General features: G+C 51.7%; 1 protein-coding gene across 1 annotated transcript; it reads left to right on the forward strand.

The window, feature by feature from the left end:
* The first annotated feature begins 5,892 nt into the window (after positions 1-5,892).
* APOD (apolipoprotein D) lies at positions 5,893-11,481 on the forward strand. Its single transcript, XM_033069213.2, has 5 exons — positions 5,893-6,001; positions 6,932-7,085; positions 7,334-7,455; positions 9,242-9,330; positions 10,298-11,481. The coding sequence occupies exons 2-5, from the start codon at positions 6,963-6,965 to the stop codon at positions 10,531-10,533; spliced, it is 570 nt and encodes a 189-aa protein (XP_032925104.1). The 5' UTR covers positions 5,893-6,001; positions 6,932-6,962; the 3' UTR covers positions 10,534-11,481.
* The last annotated feature ends 2,131 nt before the right edge of the window (positions 11,482-13,612 follow it).

The following is a 13,612-nucleotide window of genomic DNA, read 5'->3' on the forward strand; positions in this document are numbered from 1 at the left end:
GTATGGGGTGGCTGCTCCCTTCCTGCAGCCCCAGTTAGCTCCCTGTGGGCAGGGATGGCACTTGGCCCAGGCACCCCAGCTCCTGCTTCAGGCAGCTGTCCCTCCTGCAGGCACAAGTCAGGAGCTGGCTTCCAGCTCTGTCTGTGCATGGGCACTTACAGAATCAAAATCAGTCCCAGGTTGGTCTATTGCATCCCAAGGAGTTCTTACACTCCTGTACATCTGTCTGCTGTAAGAAACTTTTGTTCTAGTCCATGGGTAACAACCATTTCTCAAGAATAATTATGTCAGGGAATGCAAGGTATGACATGAGGATAATGCAGACATGTCCTGATGCCAGGTCTCTTTACACTGAAATACACACCTGACTAGTATTCCTGGGGTACAGCACAGACAGAAGCATTTTTAATACTCTCTAAACCCATCATTCCTAAAATCTACGAAATGGTTTGTACGAAACTCACCGTGAATGGTATCTCTGTGCCATTTCATACTGTAACCATGTATTGCACCAAAGTCAGAGCACTGACCACTGAGTTTATGTTATTCATTTTCTGTACAATGTAAATTCCAGTCTAGCAAACACTTAGATCTGTATTTCAATGCAAGCTGTGTGTGCTCGGGCTCAGTGGCCTCAATGCAGCCATTCAGAGGCAAAGCCAAACACATATGCCAGTGTCTTTGTGCTCTCAGCCTGTGTGGAGGGATGAGACTCGCTCTTTCAGAAAGGATAGTCTTAAAATTGTCCTCTGACCTGTGGTGTGAGATTGGGGGACTCAGAGATATGAGATGGAAATGCTATGCTGGCCAGGTCGAAAAGTCCTTCAGGGCCAAAGTGCTGCCCTTGGATCTTCCTAGTAAATATATAAAATACATATAAAACAGCCTTGAGGCCTATGAGTGAGGGATTTCTGAGCATCTGAGGCCACCTCTGAAGTCCCTGTGTGGTTCCTGGGCTCCTGGTAGCTGATGCTAGCTGCTGACTTGAAGCAGGCTCCAAAGAGCTTTGGCAGCAGGAGACCCCATGTCCCTGCTGAAGGGCTTCCTGCTCGGCTGGCAGGACAGCATAACCTGCAGGACATTTCTTAATTGCATTTCTTAATGTAATAGAGGCTGTTCTCTCTTTCTGTGAGCAGAGCTGCAATTACCCACTCACTATAAATCTGTGTCATGAGGAACATGTAGGTTGCATATAGGTCATAGAAAATATAATTGTGTAACTGCATTAATGCATGCCTGAGCTAAGGGCTGAAATATGGCTGAGCTGCAGAAAATAGGGCTGTGGGCTTTAAATAGCCTTACTTGGGCATCTCTTGGACAGAGCTGGTGATCTTGTGAACAGATCACTGTGCTTCCTCCATGAGAATAGAAAATCCCTTTGCAGAAAAAGCTCTCTAAATATGCTTAATGACATTTTTTAGATAATTTACAATATGTTTCAATAAATGTTGCTGGTTGAGCAAAAAGCATAATGAAGCCACTGGGGAATGTGGGAGCTCTCCTCTGAGAAGGGGGTGCAGAGCAGGGCAGCTGGGGTGCTCTTTGGGCTGGGCTCAGTGGGTCACAGGGGATGGGAGCAGCACCCTGTGCTGAGCTGAGTCACACAGCCAAGACCCTGCAGTGCCCACAACACTCAAATCTGAGTGGGCATTCCCAGACAGGCCCCACAGGAGTCTGGTAAATGCCCACGGGATCTGCTCCTACACCATTGGAGAAGTCCTACTCTGCCCCTCTAGGCTGTGCACTCCTCTCTCCTCTGCGAGGACAAACCTGGCCAAATGCCTGCTCTGCCAGTACCCACGGTCTGCTGAGAACCCAGCAGCAAATGCATCAGCAAAACTTTTCAAACCTTATTTAGCAGCACAAGGCAGCCTTTCATGGGGCACTGGAATGTAGCAAAACCCCAGTATTTTGGGCACTGCTTAAACTCCAGTTTTTATGGTGAGCACATCCACAGGGGTGAGATGGCACTGGGCCAAAGTTTTGTCTCTTGTCCAGATCTGCAATATATTTCTGTGTACAGAGACCTTGCTTTCCTTTCCTTGGTTTTTCTCTTTCCAAGGTGTAAATATCCCTCTGGCTTCTCTCTCTGAAGGATCATGGCAGCAATACCAGTCAGGTTGAGGAGCCTTTCTCAGCACAGCCAGGAATACTGTTGGTCCTGCATGATAGGGGTTGTCCCCTGAAAAATAATACCCTTTCTAGTTTTCTAACTTCCTAAATTCTGTCTCTTTGGTTTGTTGTGTTTTGGACACAGGGTTGGATAACTTCCAAGGTGGACAGCTACTCACTAATTGTATATAAATGAGTGACAACATCTTTTGTGCGCTTGCATGGGACCAAGTTCCCACATCCCAGAGGCCAGTTCATGTGTTCAGAGTCTGTTTACTTCCTTTGCTGTTGTAAGTGTAATTAAAAATTTTACACCATTTTGCATAAACAGATTTCAAAACACTTTTTTGCCACTCCTACAGAGGAAAATTCCACCTGCTTTTCTTTTCTCTGTCTTGTCTCCTACTTGATTTTTGTTTCTATATACATGTTGCAACTTGTTGGCCAACACAAAGCCCTGTTTCCTGGACAGGAGGAAAAAGACGAAATGGAAGGCACCGCCTGAGTGGTGCAGGAAGAGTTGTCCATGCAAACAGTGCTGCCTCCACGGTGGGAGTCTCAGCACTCCCAGATTATCCTGGTTCTCAGGCTGCTGGGGGCGTCTCTGCAGCTGCTGAATTCCAAGCTGGAGACCCAGTGCAGCCTTTCTCTGGGGAGCCAGGTCCCCAGCAGGCCTGGCTGGCTGAAGCTGCTCTGTTTCACAGCTGCCAAAAGCTGGTGTCTGGGGGGTGTAACAGGACAATCTCAGCCCTGCACTAAGCCGGGTCAGCTACAGGCAGAATGTCCCAGGTGGAGTGGCACTGCCCTGTCCTAGCCCTCTGCTGGCTGAACTTCATCTGCACTTGTAGCTTGTTCTAACAAGGGGATTTTCTTTGCTGGCAGCACTCAGTGCTGTTGCATCCTCTCACTGGAGCCAGATGGGCTTTGTCTCTGAAATGGATAACTGGCAGTGTGAGCATATCCCAGCCAATGCAGTCTGTCTGTATGTGCTTTCCCCCCGTCACCCTGGGTGTGCTGTGTGCCTCATGCCACCTCACCCCGTGCATGCTTTGCACCCACTCCTGCCCACTGCCCCACTCACGGCCCCCCTGCCCTGCAGGCAGCGCTGCCCTGTCCTCCTGCAGCCCCTGTGTTCCCCCTGTCCCTGTCCTGCGCACAAGCCCTGCAGCCTGCCCTGCAGCTGCCTCATTACCCAGAAATGTGGGGGAGGTTTCATTCTTGCATGAAGCATTCCGAGCATGTCTAGGGGGCCCCCCTCCTTTGCCCTGGTTTCTGCACAGCTTTTCTCCTTCCTGTCCTCCCTCCCCAGCTCCAGCTTCCTGCCCTTTGATGTGTGGCCCCTCCTCTGCCCCAGGGTACAAACTGCTCACCAGGTGGAGATGACTGCTCCCACCCCACAATTAGGTGCAATTATAAGGTTGTGCTTTTCCCCAAACCTTTGCACTGGAGTGGCTCGGAGCACACTCCTGCTGTGGGCTAATGACAGGTGGGATATGGAGCAAACTCTGGTCTGTGCAGGCGAGTGGTGTTGGTGGTGCTGGAGGTGGAATGACAGGAGGGTCCTAGGGTGGCCACTGAACATGTCCTGGCCAGCTGGCACCAAGCAGGGACTCAGCTGCAGCATCCCAAACCGGCTCCACTCCAAGAGATGAGCAGCAGACACCTGGGTGCTTCCTTCTGTGGTCAGGTAGAGCCCAGAAATGTGCCCGTGGGGAAGGCACAGCCATTGCTTGTGTGGAGACATCCCAGCAGTGGCAGTGAGCTCAGCTGTCAGCTCTCATCATCTGTGCTTCAAGCTGTGCAGTGCCTTGGCACCCATGGGGTGCTGCTGCCAATGGCCAGTGGAGAAGTAGGGCTCCACTGCAACTCCTGCACTTCTGAGGGTGCTGCCTTTGCCTGGACGTGGGATTTCCTGTAAAGATGGGTTTTCTTCCAGTGTTGGTGCTGGCTGCTAGAGGGCTGATGGCTACAGCCAAGCCTAGCTCACCTGTCATCTCCACTCTCAGTGGGGCTCAAAGAGTGTCAGCTCCTTCTGGCCCCTGACTTCTCAGTGTCCTGGCCACAGCCCACTCCTGCACAGTCCATGCAGGAGTTCCATGGAGCATGGCTGGGTGAACACCTCAGTGCTCTGGTGTGGCTCTGCCTGCAGTGTGCCAGGAACCAAAATGGCAGTGCCCAGCCACCCAGGTATGTCTTTGGCAGGGCTGGCACTGCAGGGCAGCCCTTGGGTACTGGGCAGCACGTGTAGGCCAGGGCAAGCAGGAGCCCCTCCTGCTGCAGCAGTGTAAAAGATTTCCTCAGAACCATTCCACACAAGGGCACATTGCTGCCACCACAGCCAAGGAGTCCTTGCTCTATCCCATAGGACAGTGCTCCACTTGCAGATGTGGATAAGCACACAGACACACCTCCACATGCAAATGTTCCACTGTGGCCAAGCTGGCCCTTTTGCAGGACTTACTCCTCTGATTACTCTGCAAGATGTGGGCAGCTGAGCTCAGGAGAAAAGCTGCTTGCTGGTTTGCATTGCGTAGGGAATCCCACCAGTACACTGCAGCATGGCAGCACTTGTACATTCAGGTCAGGATCTGTCCAGGAATTACCTGACTTCTAACCTGTTTGTATTGCAAGAGGTGCAGGTGAATGTGGGGCTTGCAGAAAGTCTGCAGGAAATCTCTGACCTTTACATGGGCAGCTAGAGCAACCCATCAGGGACATGAGTGGCTGCCAAAGCACTGATGAGCTGTATGGAGGCAGGGAGAGCCCTGCATGCTCCTCTGCCCTGTGCCAAGTGCTGTGGCAGACCATGGGCTGTGTGCTCCCCACGGTCCTGCTGGATCTGCATTGGATGAGCCAGGTACAGCTCTGGTGGTCGTTGAGGTCCTGAGGTCGTTGTCTGTGCTGTGTTTCAGGGCACACCTGGGCTGGGCTGCCCCAGAAAGGGACAGGACTGAGCTATCTGTGGCTCTTGGGGTGGCATTTGGGCAGGCAGGAGCTCATGTGTGTGTGTGTGCATGTGTGAGTAAGGCATGCAGAGCAGCATGTAAAAACACACCTAGAGAGAAAGTCTCAACAGAGATTAGATCAAAATGTAATTAAACACGGGGAGCTTCCTGTCAATTACTCAACTCTTCTTGTATAACTCTTGGGACCGGCTGCCTTCACAGATGGCTGCTCTGCTGTCAAAGGCATTTGCTGGGCACCGGTTGGAAAAAGTGCCAGGTCAGCATGGAATTAATTGCACCGGCATCTTTCCTTGTAATAAGATTTAAAAGTCTAGAAGAAAACTGCTTGAAGGTCTTACAGCTCCTCAAACAAACCTGTGATGTGTCCCACTGCTTCATGCTCCTCATGTACTCGCAGCAAGTGACTATGTTGGGGATAAGGACATTGCAGGGGCCTGGAGAACCTCCAGGGCTCAAGTAGGAGGCAGAGGAGGCTGCATGTCCCCCCTTGGAGCATGGCCATGGCGGCTGCTGGACCAGAGGGTGCAGGACAGGAGCTGCTGCTGTCCCCAGCCCCTCTCAAAGGTTGTGGCATTTCTCTCCTTCCCCTGCCATTTGCACCCAGGCCTGAGGCTTTGGTAAAGGGCTGCAAGGCAGAGCTCTGCAGCTGCAGGGTGATATGCAGACACGTGGGGTGCCTTTGTTTGCCTGGGTGAGCAGCCAAGTTGCAGCCCATCTCCAGCTTCGTACCAGCTGCAGATCTAAGGCAGCTGACTGGCCTGCCAAAAAAACCTAAACACGTCGAGGACCAGGGAGTGGCTTGTGCCAGAGCTGAATAATGATGATCCCAGCACACTTATAAAGAGAAGCAGAGAGCTCACCACAGAACTGTTACGTTGCCACCCTCGTCCTCTGTGGAGCATCACTGCACCTCATCCAACAAGGTATGTCTGAACTGGGAGATTCAAAATGGGAGATGTCTGTGTCTGCAGTGGGGCCTGTGCCTGCAGCTGGAGACAGACTGGACCTTTCTTCTAAACTTGGGGAAAATGTTACTGCTGTTTCTGTGGAGGAGTGTCCAGCCAGGGAAGCAGAGCAGCCTGCAGAGTGCTGCAGGGTCTGTACATGCCAACCTGCCCCAAGCAGAGCCCAAAGCATGTGGGCAGCATCCTTGCTCCAGTGGCTGCTTGGGAGCAGCACAGCTCCTGCTTCTGCTCTGCAGGGAAACCTGTCCTTTCCCTCCTCACCCCATGCTTTTGGGGGTCAGTTCATGTTGTATTTGGTGCTGATTTGAATCTCTACCAGCTTCACCACCTTGCAGTGCTGTCTATGTCCTGGCACACCTCCAGAGGCAGCTGCACTGTCTCTCCCCGCTGTTGCAGTGTCAGGCAGCCCTGGCATACCTGGAGATGTCCCTCCTGCCATGCAGGTGTACACTACAGGTGTACAGTGCTCACATCCATGTCCCAACGCCCCAGCTCTCTGCTGGCTCTGGAATATGTTCCTTAAGCTCCACCATTTTAAAGCAAACATCCTGCATTTCCCCTTGTCTCAGCTTTGGACAAATGATGATGCTCCTGTGGGTCTGTAGACATTTATCATCCCTGCATCTTGCTGGACATCAGGTGTGGGTGATGAGTACAAGTTTTCTCACCTGTATTGCCTGGGTTTTCATGGAGCTGCTGGGCACAGCCTGAGCATAGGCTGGGCTTAAGACTGTTTTGGGCTTGGGACTTCTTTGGCACTCTTCTAATGATTCTTTCCTCCTTGCTGTGCCCCTGAGGTGCCCTGCTGCATGTCCTGTCCCTTGTGCTGCATTTCACACAAAGCTCTGCTCCAGGGAGGTCCAGCTCAGCTCTTTTCCTTCTGCCCAGGTCCATTTCCCGCCTGCATCCCAGTGCAGCCATGCTGGGCACGGCAGTGCGGCTCTCGGCCCTGTTCAGCCTCTTCAGCATTGGGAAAGGCCAGATGTTTCATATGGGACCATGCCCAGATCCATCAGTTCAAGAAGAATTCGATATCAACAAGGTGTGAGAAGTTTTCTAAAAATCTCATGGGGTGTAGCAAGTGAAGCTAAGGGGGCATGGGACTGTCAGCAAACTGCCTGGGTGCAGGGGGTGGTGGCAGGTCTGGTCACACCTTGTGCCAGTGTGGGTCTGCAGCTCTGCTCATCCCCCAGCCCCAACCACCGAGCAGCAAAAACTGTGCTGACAAAGGAGCCAGGCTGCCTCAGCTCACTCATGTTAAAAACATCTCTCTAAACTTTCTTCTGTCAGTATTTGGGGAAATGGTACGAGATAGAGAAGCTGCCCTCAACTTTTGAGAAAGGAAGCTGCATCCAGGCAAATTACTCATTGAAGGAGAACGGGAAGTTCAAGGTGATCAACAAGGAGATGCTGTAAGTGTTTGTGTTTGGGCCATATCCTCACTGTGGCAGTGGCACTGCTGTCACCTCTCTTGCTGTCCTGGCTGTTCATTTTTCTCTAAATTGCCTGTGTCTGGGGCTGAGGGTGCTGGGGGAGGCACCCTGTGGTTGCAGTAGCTCTTCTGAGAGGTACGGGTCTCTGATTCCTGCCAGTGATCTGCGGATCAACAGGTCTCTGTCTCATTGTCCAAGGTGAGTGATAAGAAAATAGATCAAATGTACGTAGTGACTTGAGCATAAAATAGCCTGGACCTCCCCCTGACTGGCTTTAGCCCCAGAGATGGCTGAGAAGCTGGATGTCCTGGGTCCTGTTCTGAGGTGGTCATGGGGCTAGCTATGGGATGGCAGCTACCACCTTGTGCCCCTGTACGCCCAGAAGTGCCAGTGCCCTGCGCTCCTCTCTGCTCCAGAGTAAAGAGACACAACGAAAAGGGGCAGGAAAGGTGACACACATGAGTAATTTTTACTTAATTATTTGTCAGCCTTTTTTCAGAGAATTTACCTTGCATAGGTAACAACTGCTGTGCAAGGGGATCGGAAATCATTGTCAGTTTAAATCAATGGTGAAGTGAATGTTTTTCTCTTTATTAGGGAATTAAGAGAGTTTGCAATTATCCTGGATTTTTACACGTAAAGATGCAAGTGTTAATTCATCTGTTTCCATCACCAGCCTGTGCTGTTGTGGGCTGCTGCTCTGAGGGGCTGAACAGATGAGAGGGAGCAAGCAGTGAATGCAGCACTGTCCCCTGTGCTCCTGGCATGGCATGGGGACTTTGTTCTGGCTCACAATAACAAAAGCACAGCAACACATCCCTTGTGTCCGGAGCAGAGCAGCATCCCTGCCGTTCACTGAGTGCCCAGCACTGTCTCAGCAGCTCCACTGTTCGGGCTGTGCCTGGCAAACAGCTGGACATTCATTTGTGCCTGCATTAATCTGTGTGAGATTCATCCAACCATTGCTGTCACTACTGCAGCACCTCAGGACCCTGAAATATTAGGGATATTTTGAGTCAGGTGTGCACTGTGCCTGGCTCCAGCATCAGCCCCTTAACCTCTGCTGCTGGCAGCATTCACTTCTGCCTTCTTGGCTGTTCCTGTTTTTCAGGGAAGCGTGAAACTTTCCTGTCTGATAGGCAGTGCCCAGGTCTTGAGGCATCCGTACAAAATTGCTGTTATAAGATGAGCAGCTCAAGTCTTAGGGCTTGCTGCCAGCAGGGCAGTGCTCTGAAAGAGCAGCCAAAGAAACCCTGGCTCACCACACAGGCACAGGCAATTTGCGTGCGGAGGAATGTGCAGTGACCTGGAAAAAGCACAGGTGATTAAACAGAAGTGAACACGTGCCTTCCACAACTACCAGGAGCTCAGCTGCTCCCTGGCACATCCACGATCATGGATGGGATCCTCCCGTCCTCCCATGCTGGATTCCTCTCACTCACTGCAGAGCAGTCTTGCTCTCCTCTGTCACTGTCACCCTGGAATCAAAGGACATGCAACTGGCAGGGATACTTGGAGAGAGGCAGCCTGGGATGCTGGGGCAGTTCAGCCTGAGAGACCATCTACCCAGCTGCACCTAGCCCAGGATCTGCTGTGCCCTGAGGGCTGCTGAAAACATCCTCAGGGATGCTGGGGTTTACTAGCACCTATTTCAGCCACCTCCTGATGGGTGGTTGTGTCAGGAGGGATGATTTAGTGGAAGTGGAAAAAAAATGATCTCCCACTTTCCTGGCTTTATTTCTCACCTTTGTTATTCTCTCCTTAGTGCCAATGGCAGAATCAACGAAGCTGAGGGAGAACTCATGCACATGGATATAAAGCAGCCGGCCAAGCTGGGCGTCCGCTTTAACTGGTGTAAGTGTGTGGTGGGAAGGCTCCCCAGTGCCCATGGCCTCGGCAGTGCTGTGGGCTGAGCATTGTGCCATGGCACCAGGGGTCAGAAACTGCAAAGCAAGGGCTGGAGCTCCCCGTGTGACTTCAGCACAGCAGCAAAGGGGTAAAACAGATGTTGAGACCGGCAGGCAGTGGTTTGGTGACACTGATATGCCATTTACAGCAACAGCCTGCTCAGTGGTGGAGAACTCTTCACCAGCTGATCTCAAAGCAAGAAAGATCAGCAGTCTTGCTGTCCCTCCAGGTCATTTCACAGATGGGGACAGGGAGGTGGGGAGGTGGGGGAGGCAGCCCCACAGTGCTGCAAGAGCCAAGAATAAGCTTGTTTCTCTGCACGCTGCAGCACAGCTACTTGCCCACGCTGCCTCTACCTACAAGTGGCTTTTAATAACCATTAATAATATGGTTTAGTTTGCTTGCTCCTTCCCTTGTCACTGTAACACTCGACAGGGGCCTGCTGAGGTGCTCTGGCACATTGCACAGCGCTTTCCTCTATCTGCAGCAGCACTGGAAAGTGAGCTGCAGTGTCCCCTTTGATCACTTTTTATTCTGCTCCCTCACACCTTTTCTTTGACAGTTTCATAGCTCTGGTTATTTGGAGAAATGGGTAGAGGAAGGGAAGTTGCAAAGGAAGTACAATGACTGTTCCATGAGCACAGCCAGACTTAATTCTGTGCTGCTACGGCATCACTGGCAGCCACTTCACCTGCAGCAAAAAGGCCTTCATAGTCAGGGCTTTGTGTCTTTCTCAAGTTCCTCTGGACAGAACAAGGAGTCCTGGTAGGCTTTTTTAAATTATAGCTCCCTGTACTGACCACAAGCATGCAGCAGCCAAAGTAGGAACAGTCCCAGGAGCTGTGGTGGTGGTGTTGCAGGGCTGTCCAGAGCTGATTACACACAGGAGTCACGGTGCCCTCCTCTCTCCTAGTCATGCCTGCTGCCCCTTACTGGGTCATCTCCACTGACTATGAAAATTACTCCCTGGTTTACTCCTGCACTAACATCCTCTGGCTGTTCCACATGGACTATGCCTGGATTCTGTCAAGAGCTCCTGACATGCACCCAGAAACCGTGGAGCAGCTGAAGAGTGTTCTCCAGTCCTACAAGATTGACACCGACAAAATGATCCCCACTGATCAAACCAGCTGCCCTGATGAGATGTAACTCCTGGCATGCAGTGACACGGCACCAGACCAGAGATAAAATTTGTTGCTTGCTTTATTATCCATTAGAATTTCTCTGTGTACCTGAGAAATTTAATAACAGTAGTTTTCTCTTTGCTAACAGTAGTTTGCTAGCCCAGAGGTACTCCTTGCTGTCATTCCCCATACTGTTCTTCCCCCTCTCTTTGTCTTGCTCTGCCTTTTGCAGCCTAACTGACTGAGTCAGTGCTAATGGGTGAAAGAAAGAAAGAAACCCTGAAGTGCAGACCTGAAACTCTGCAATTGCTGTGAGTCCTCCAGTATGTGGATGGGAAAGGGTTGTGATGTGCGAGTATTAGTCCTGGGTAAAAATCATTCATCACACAGCCCCACATTTGTTTCCAAATTTTGTCTTGATGCTTCTGGGCCTGCCAGGAATCTACAGTGTCTGAGCTACACTGTGGGCACTGCCTTAGCAGCAGCAACATCCACACATGGTAGGTCAGTCCTGCAGCCTGGGAACTGAGACTGAGGATCTAGAAAGTTTTCCAATGCAGGGCTGTAGGCATATGTTGCTGCTAAGTCAGCAGACCTCCTTGCTAGAAATCAGATCTTGCCCTTCGTATTTTAAATCTGAAAATGTCCAGAGATTCAGCATTTCTCCATCCCCAATGTCTATATGTGTCCTTTTCTTGCCTCTAATGAGACTGGTCCTGCTCTCCCAAGGGGCCAGCTCTGACTGTAATTGTAAGCAGACATAAAGAGATGGGGCTGCTCCCTTGTTCTCTCTTCCAGAGGCTTTTCCCTGAGCACCAGGAGACAGCAGGCTCTGCCTGACATCCTGCCCACTGCTGTTGCACGTGCCGAGTGCCCGCTGGCGCTGCATCTGCCCTGGCAGGTGTTCAGCAGGCACCGCGACAACTCTGCTTGAATAGCATTCATGCAACTCATTAAAAATGAAATAAAAATACCTGCTTCGGGCCTTTTGTACCTTCCCAGCTGCACAGCCTTTGCCAGGAGGCTGGGGGGCTCAGTGTGTGGGCCTGCCCCTCCTCTGAGGCTGCAGCACCGCCACAGCAGGGTTGCAATGAACATAACAACCACAGCTGAAGGGAAATGCTTTGTTCCAGGAGCCTGGAGCTCTTTCTGGCTCTCTGGGGTTGGGTGTATGGGCACCCCACATTGTCTGAGCCCTGCCAGCAAATTCGTGTTGTGGCTTTGGCTGACTCCCATCTCCTGCTGCTTTTATTGACATGAAGAAATAATGACGTGGATGTAGAATGCTGTAAATCTGCAGGAAACATTATATGCTTATTTTGGTGGGATGCTGGTGGTGAGGGTGTGCTGCAGAGCACTTTCTTGTCCTGGGAGAGCTACAGGAGCTGAGCAGGGAGCCAGTATGTCACTAATCTTTACCAGTCAGAGGAGGCCAGGATGGGAGGGACCAGAAACAACTGCCATATTTAAGTCATTATCCTAAGTCAAATCCTAATGCCACAGTTCTTGTGACACAGAATTAAACACTCCACCTGATTTTTCAGGCTATAAGGATTATGGGCATGCCAGGATACAAACAACTGCACGGTTGCTCCCAAGTGTGTCAGATTCTGGTGTAATAATTTCATCACTGCTTCATCAGGTTCCTATTTTCCTTCTCACATGCATGGTGCTGCTGTAGACCTCATTCTGTGTGATGCAAGCCCATGGCACAGTGGCTGTGCAGGCACTGAGCCCTAGGGGTGGGAACCTGCAGCCCCATCAGCTGGGCACTGGATCTGGCTGGGAACTGGGATCTCCACGTGCGGCTGAGAAATGGGAATGTTTCGCTCAGAGACAAAACCCTGCAATGCTTGGGCCCTCTGGAGACCATGCTGGCTCCTTCATTGTGCCACAGAGACCGTGACAGACCTGGGCTGTTCTGGCAATCACTTTGTGCCAGGGGCATCTCAGCACAGAGAGCTGGGGGACACCAGAGCACAGCTGCAGCCTGTCCTGCCCGTGCCAGCCAATGTCCCCAGCCAGCAGCATGCACGTGGGACACCCTGCACATGCAAAACCCTCGAGTGTGTGTGGGAGTGCCAAACAGGCTCAAGCCCCACACAGTCCCAGGAGCTCTGTGGATGTGCAGACACTCCCAGGGCAGCAGACACCTGGTGTGCAGGCTGTACATGGCCCCCGGCCCTGTGCACAGCCAGACTTCTGTGTCCATGTGTCCTCATCAAAGTACGTTTGGATTTGGAGGGGAGATGCCAAGAAGATGGAGCCAGCCTCTTCTCTGTGGTGCCAGCCACTAGATGAGAGGCAATAAGCAGAAACTGATGCACAGGAAATTTCACCTGAATATGAGGAAAAACTTCTTTTCTGTGCAGGTAATGCAGCACCAGAATAGATTGCCCAGAGAGGCTGTGAAGTTTCCATCACTGGACAGGTTCAAGAACAATCTGGACACAATCCTGTGCAATGTGACCCCTTCCAACCCGACCGATTCAGTGATTCTGTGCCTGTGTGACCGTGCATCTCTGTGCCTGTGTCCCCCTGTGTCACTGTATCTGTGTCCGTGTGTCCCTGCTGTGTCTGTGTCCATCTGTCCGTGTGTCCATGTCTGTGTCAGTGTCCCTGCTGTGTTCGTGTGCCCATCCATCAGTGTGCCACTGTCTCTGCCATGTCTGTGTGTCTATCTATCCATGTACCACTGTCCCTGCTATGTCCGTATGTCCATCTGTCTGTGTCCGTGTGTCCATCTATCCATGTACTACTGTCCCTGCCGTACCCGTGTGTTCATCTGTCCATGTTCGTGTCCATCTGTCCATCTGTCCGTGTCCGTGTGTCCATCTGTCCGTGTGTCCGTGTCCATCTGTCCATCTGTCCGTGTGTCTGTGTCCGTGTGTCCATCTGTCCGTGTCCGTGTGTCCATCTGTCCGTGTGTCTGTGTCCATCTGTCCATCTGTCCATCTGTCCACCTGTCCATTTCCGTGTGTCCATCTGTCCATCTGCCGTGTGTCCGTGTGTCCATGTGTCCATGTGTCCATCTGTCCGTGTGTCCGTGTGTCCATGTGTCCATGTGTCCATCTGTCCGTGTGTCCGTGTGTCCATGTGTCCGT

The sequence above is a fragment of the Catharus ustulatus genome, chromosome 10, assembly GCF_009819885.2.
Source record: "Catharus ustulatus isolate bCatUst1 chromosome 10, bCatUst1.pri.v2, whole genome shotgun sequence".
Classification (NCBI taxonomy): Eukaryota; Metazoa; Chordata; class Aves; order Passeriformes; family Turdidae; genus Catharus; species Catharus ustulatus.

Coding starts and splice junctions, on each gene's coding strand:
- APOD (XM_033069213.2), top strand. CDS start 6,963: ATGCTGGGCACGGCAGTGCGGCTCTCGGCCCTGTTCAGCCTCTTCAGC. Junction 7,086..7,333: donor AAGAATTCGATATCAACAAG/GTGTGAGAAGTT, acceptor TTCTTCTGTCAG/TATTTGGGGAAATGGTACGA. Junction 7,456..9,241: donor GTGATCAACAAGGAGATGCT/GTAAGTGTTTGT, acceptor TTCTCTCCTTAG/TGCCAATGGCAGAATCAACG.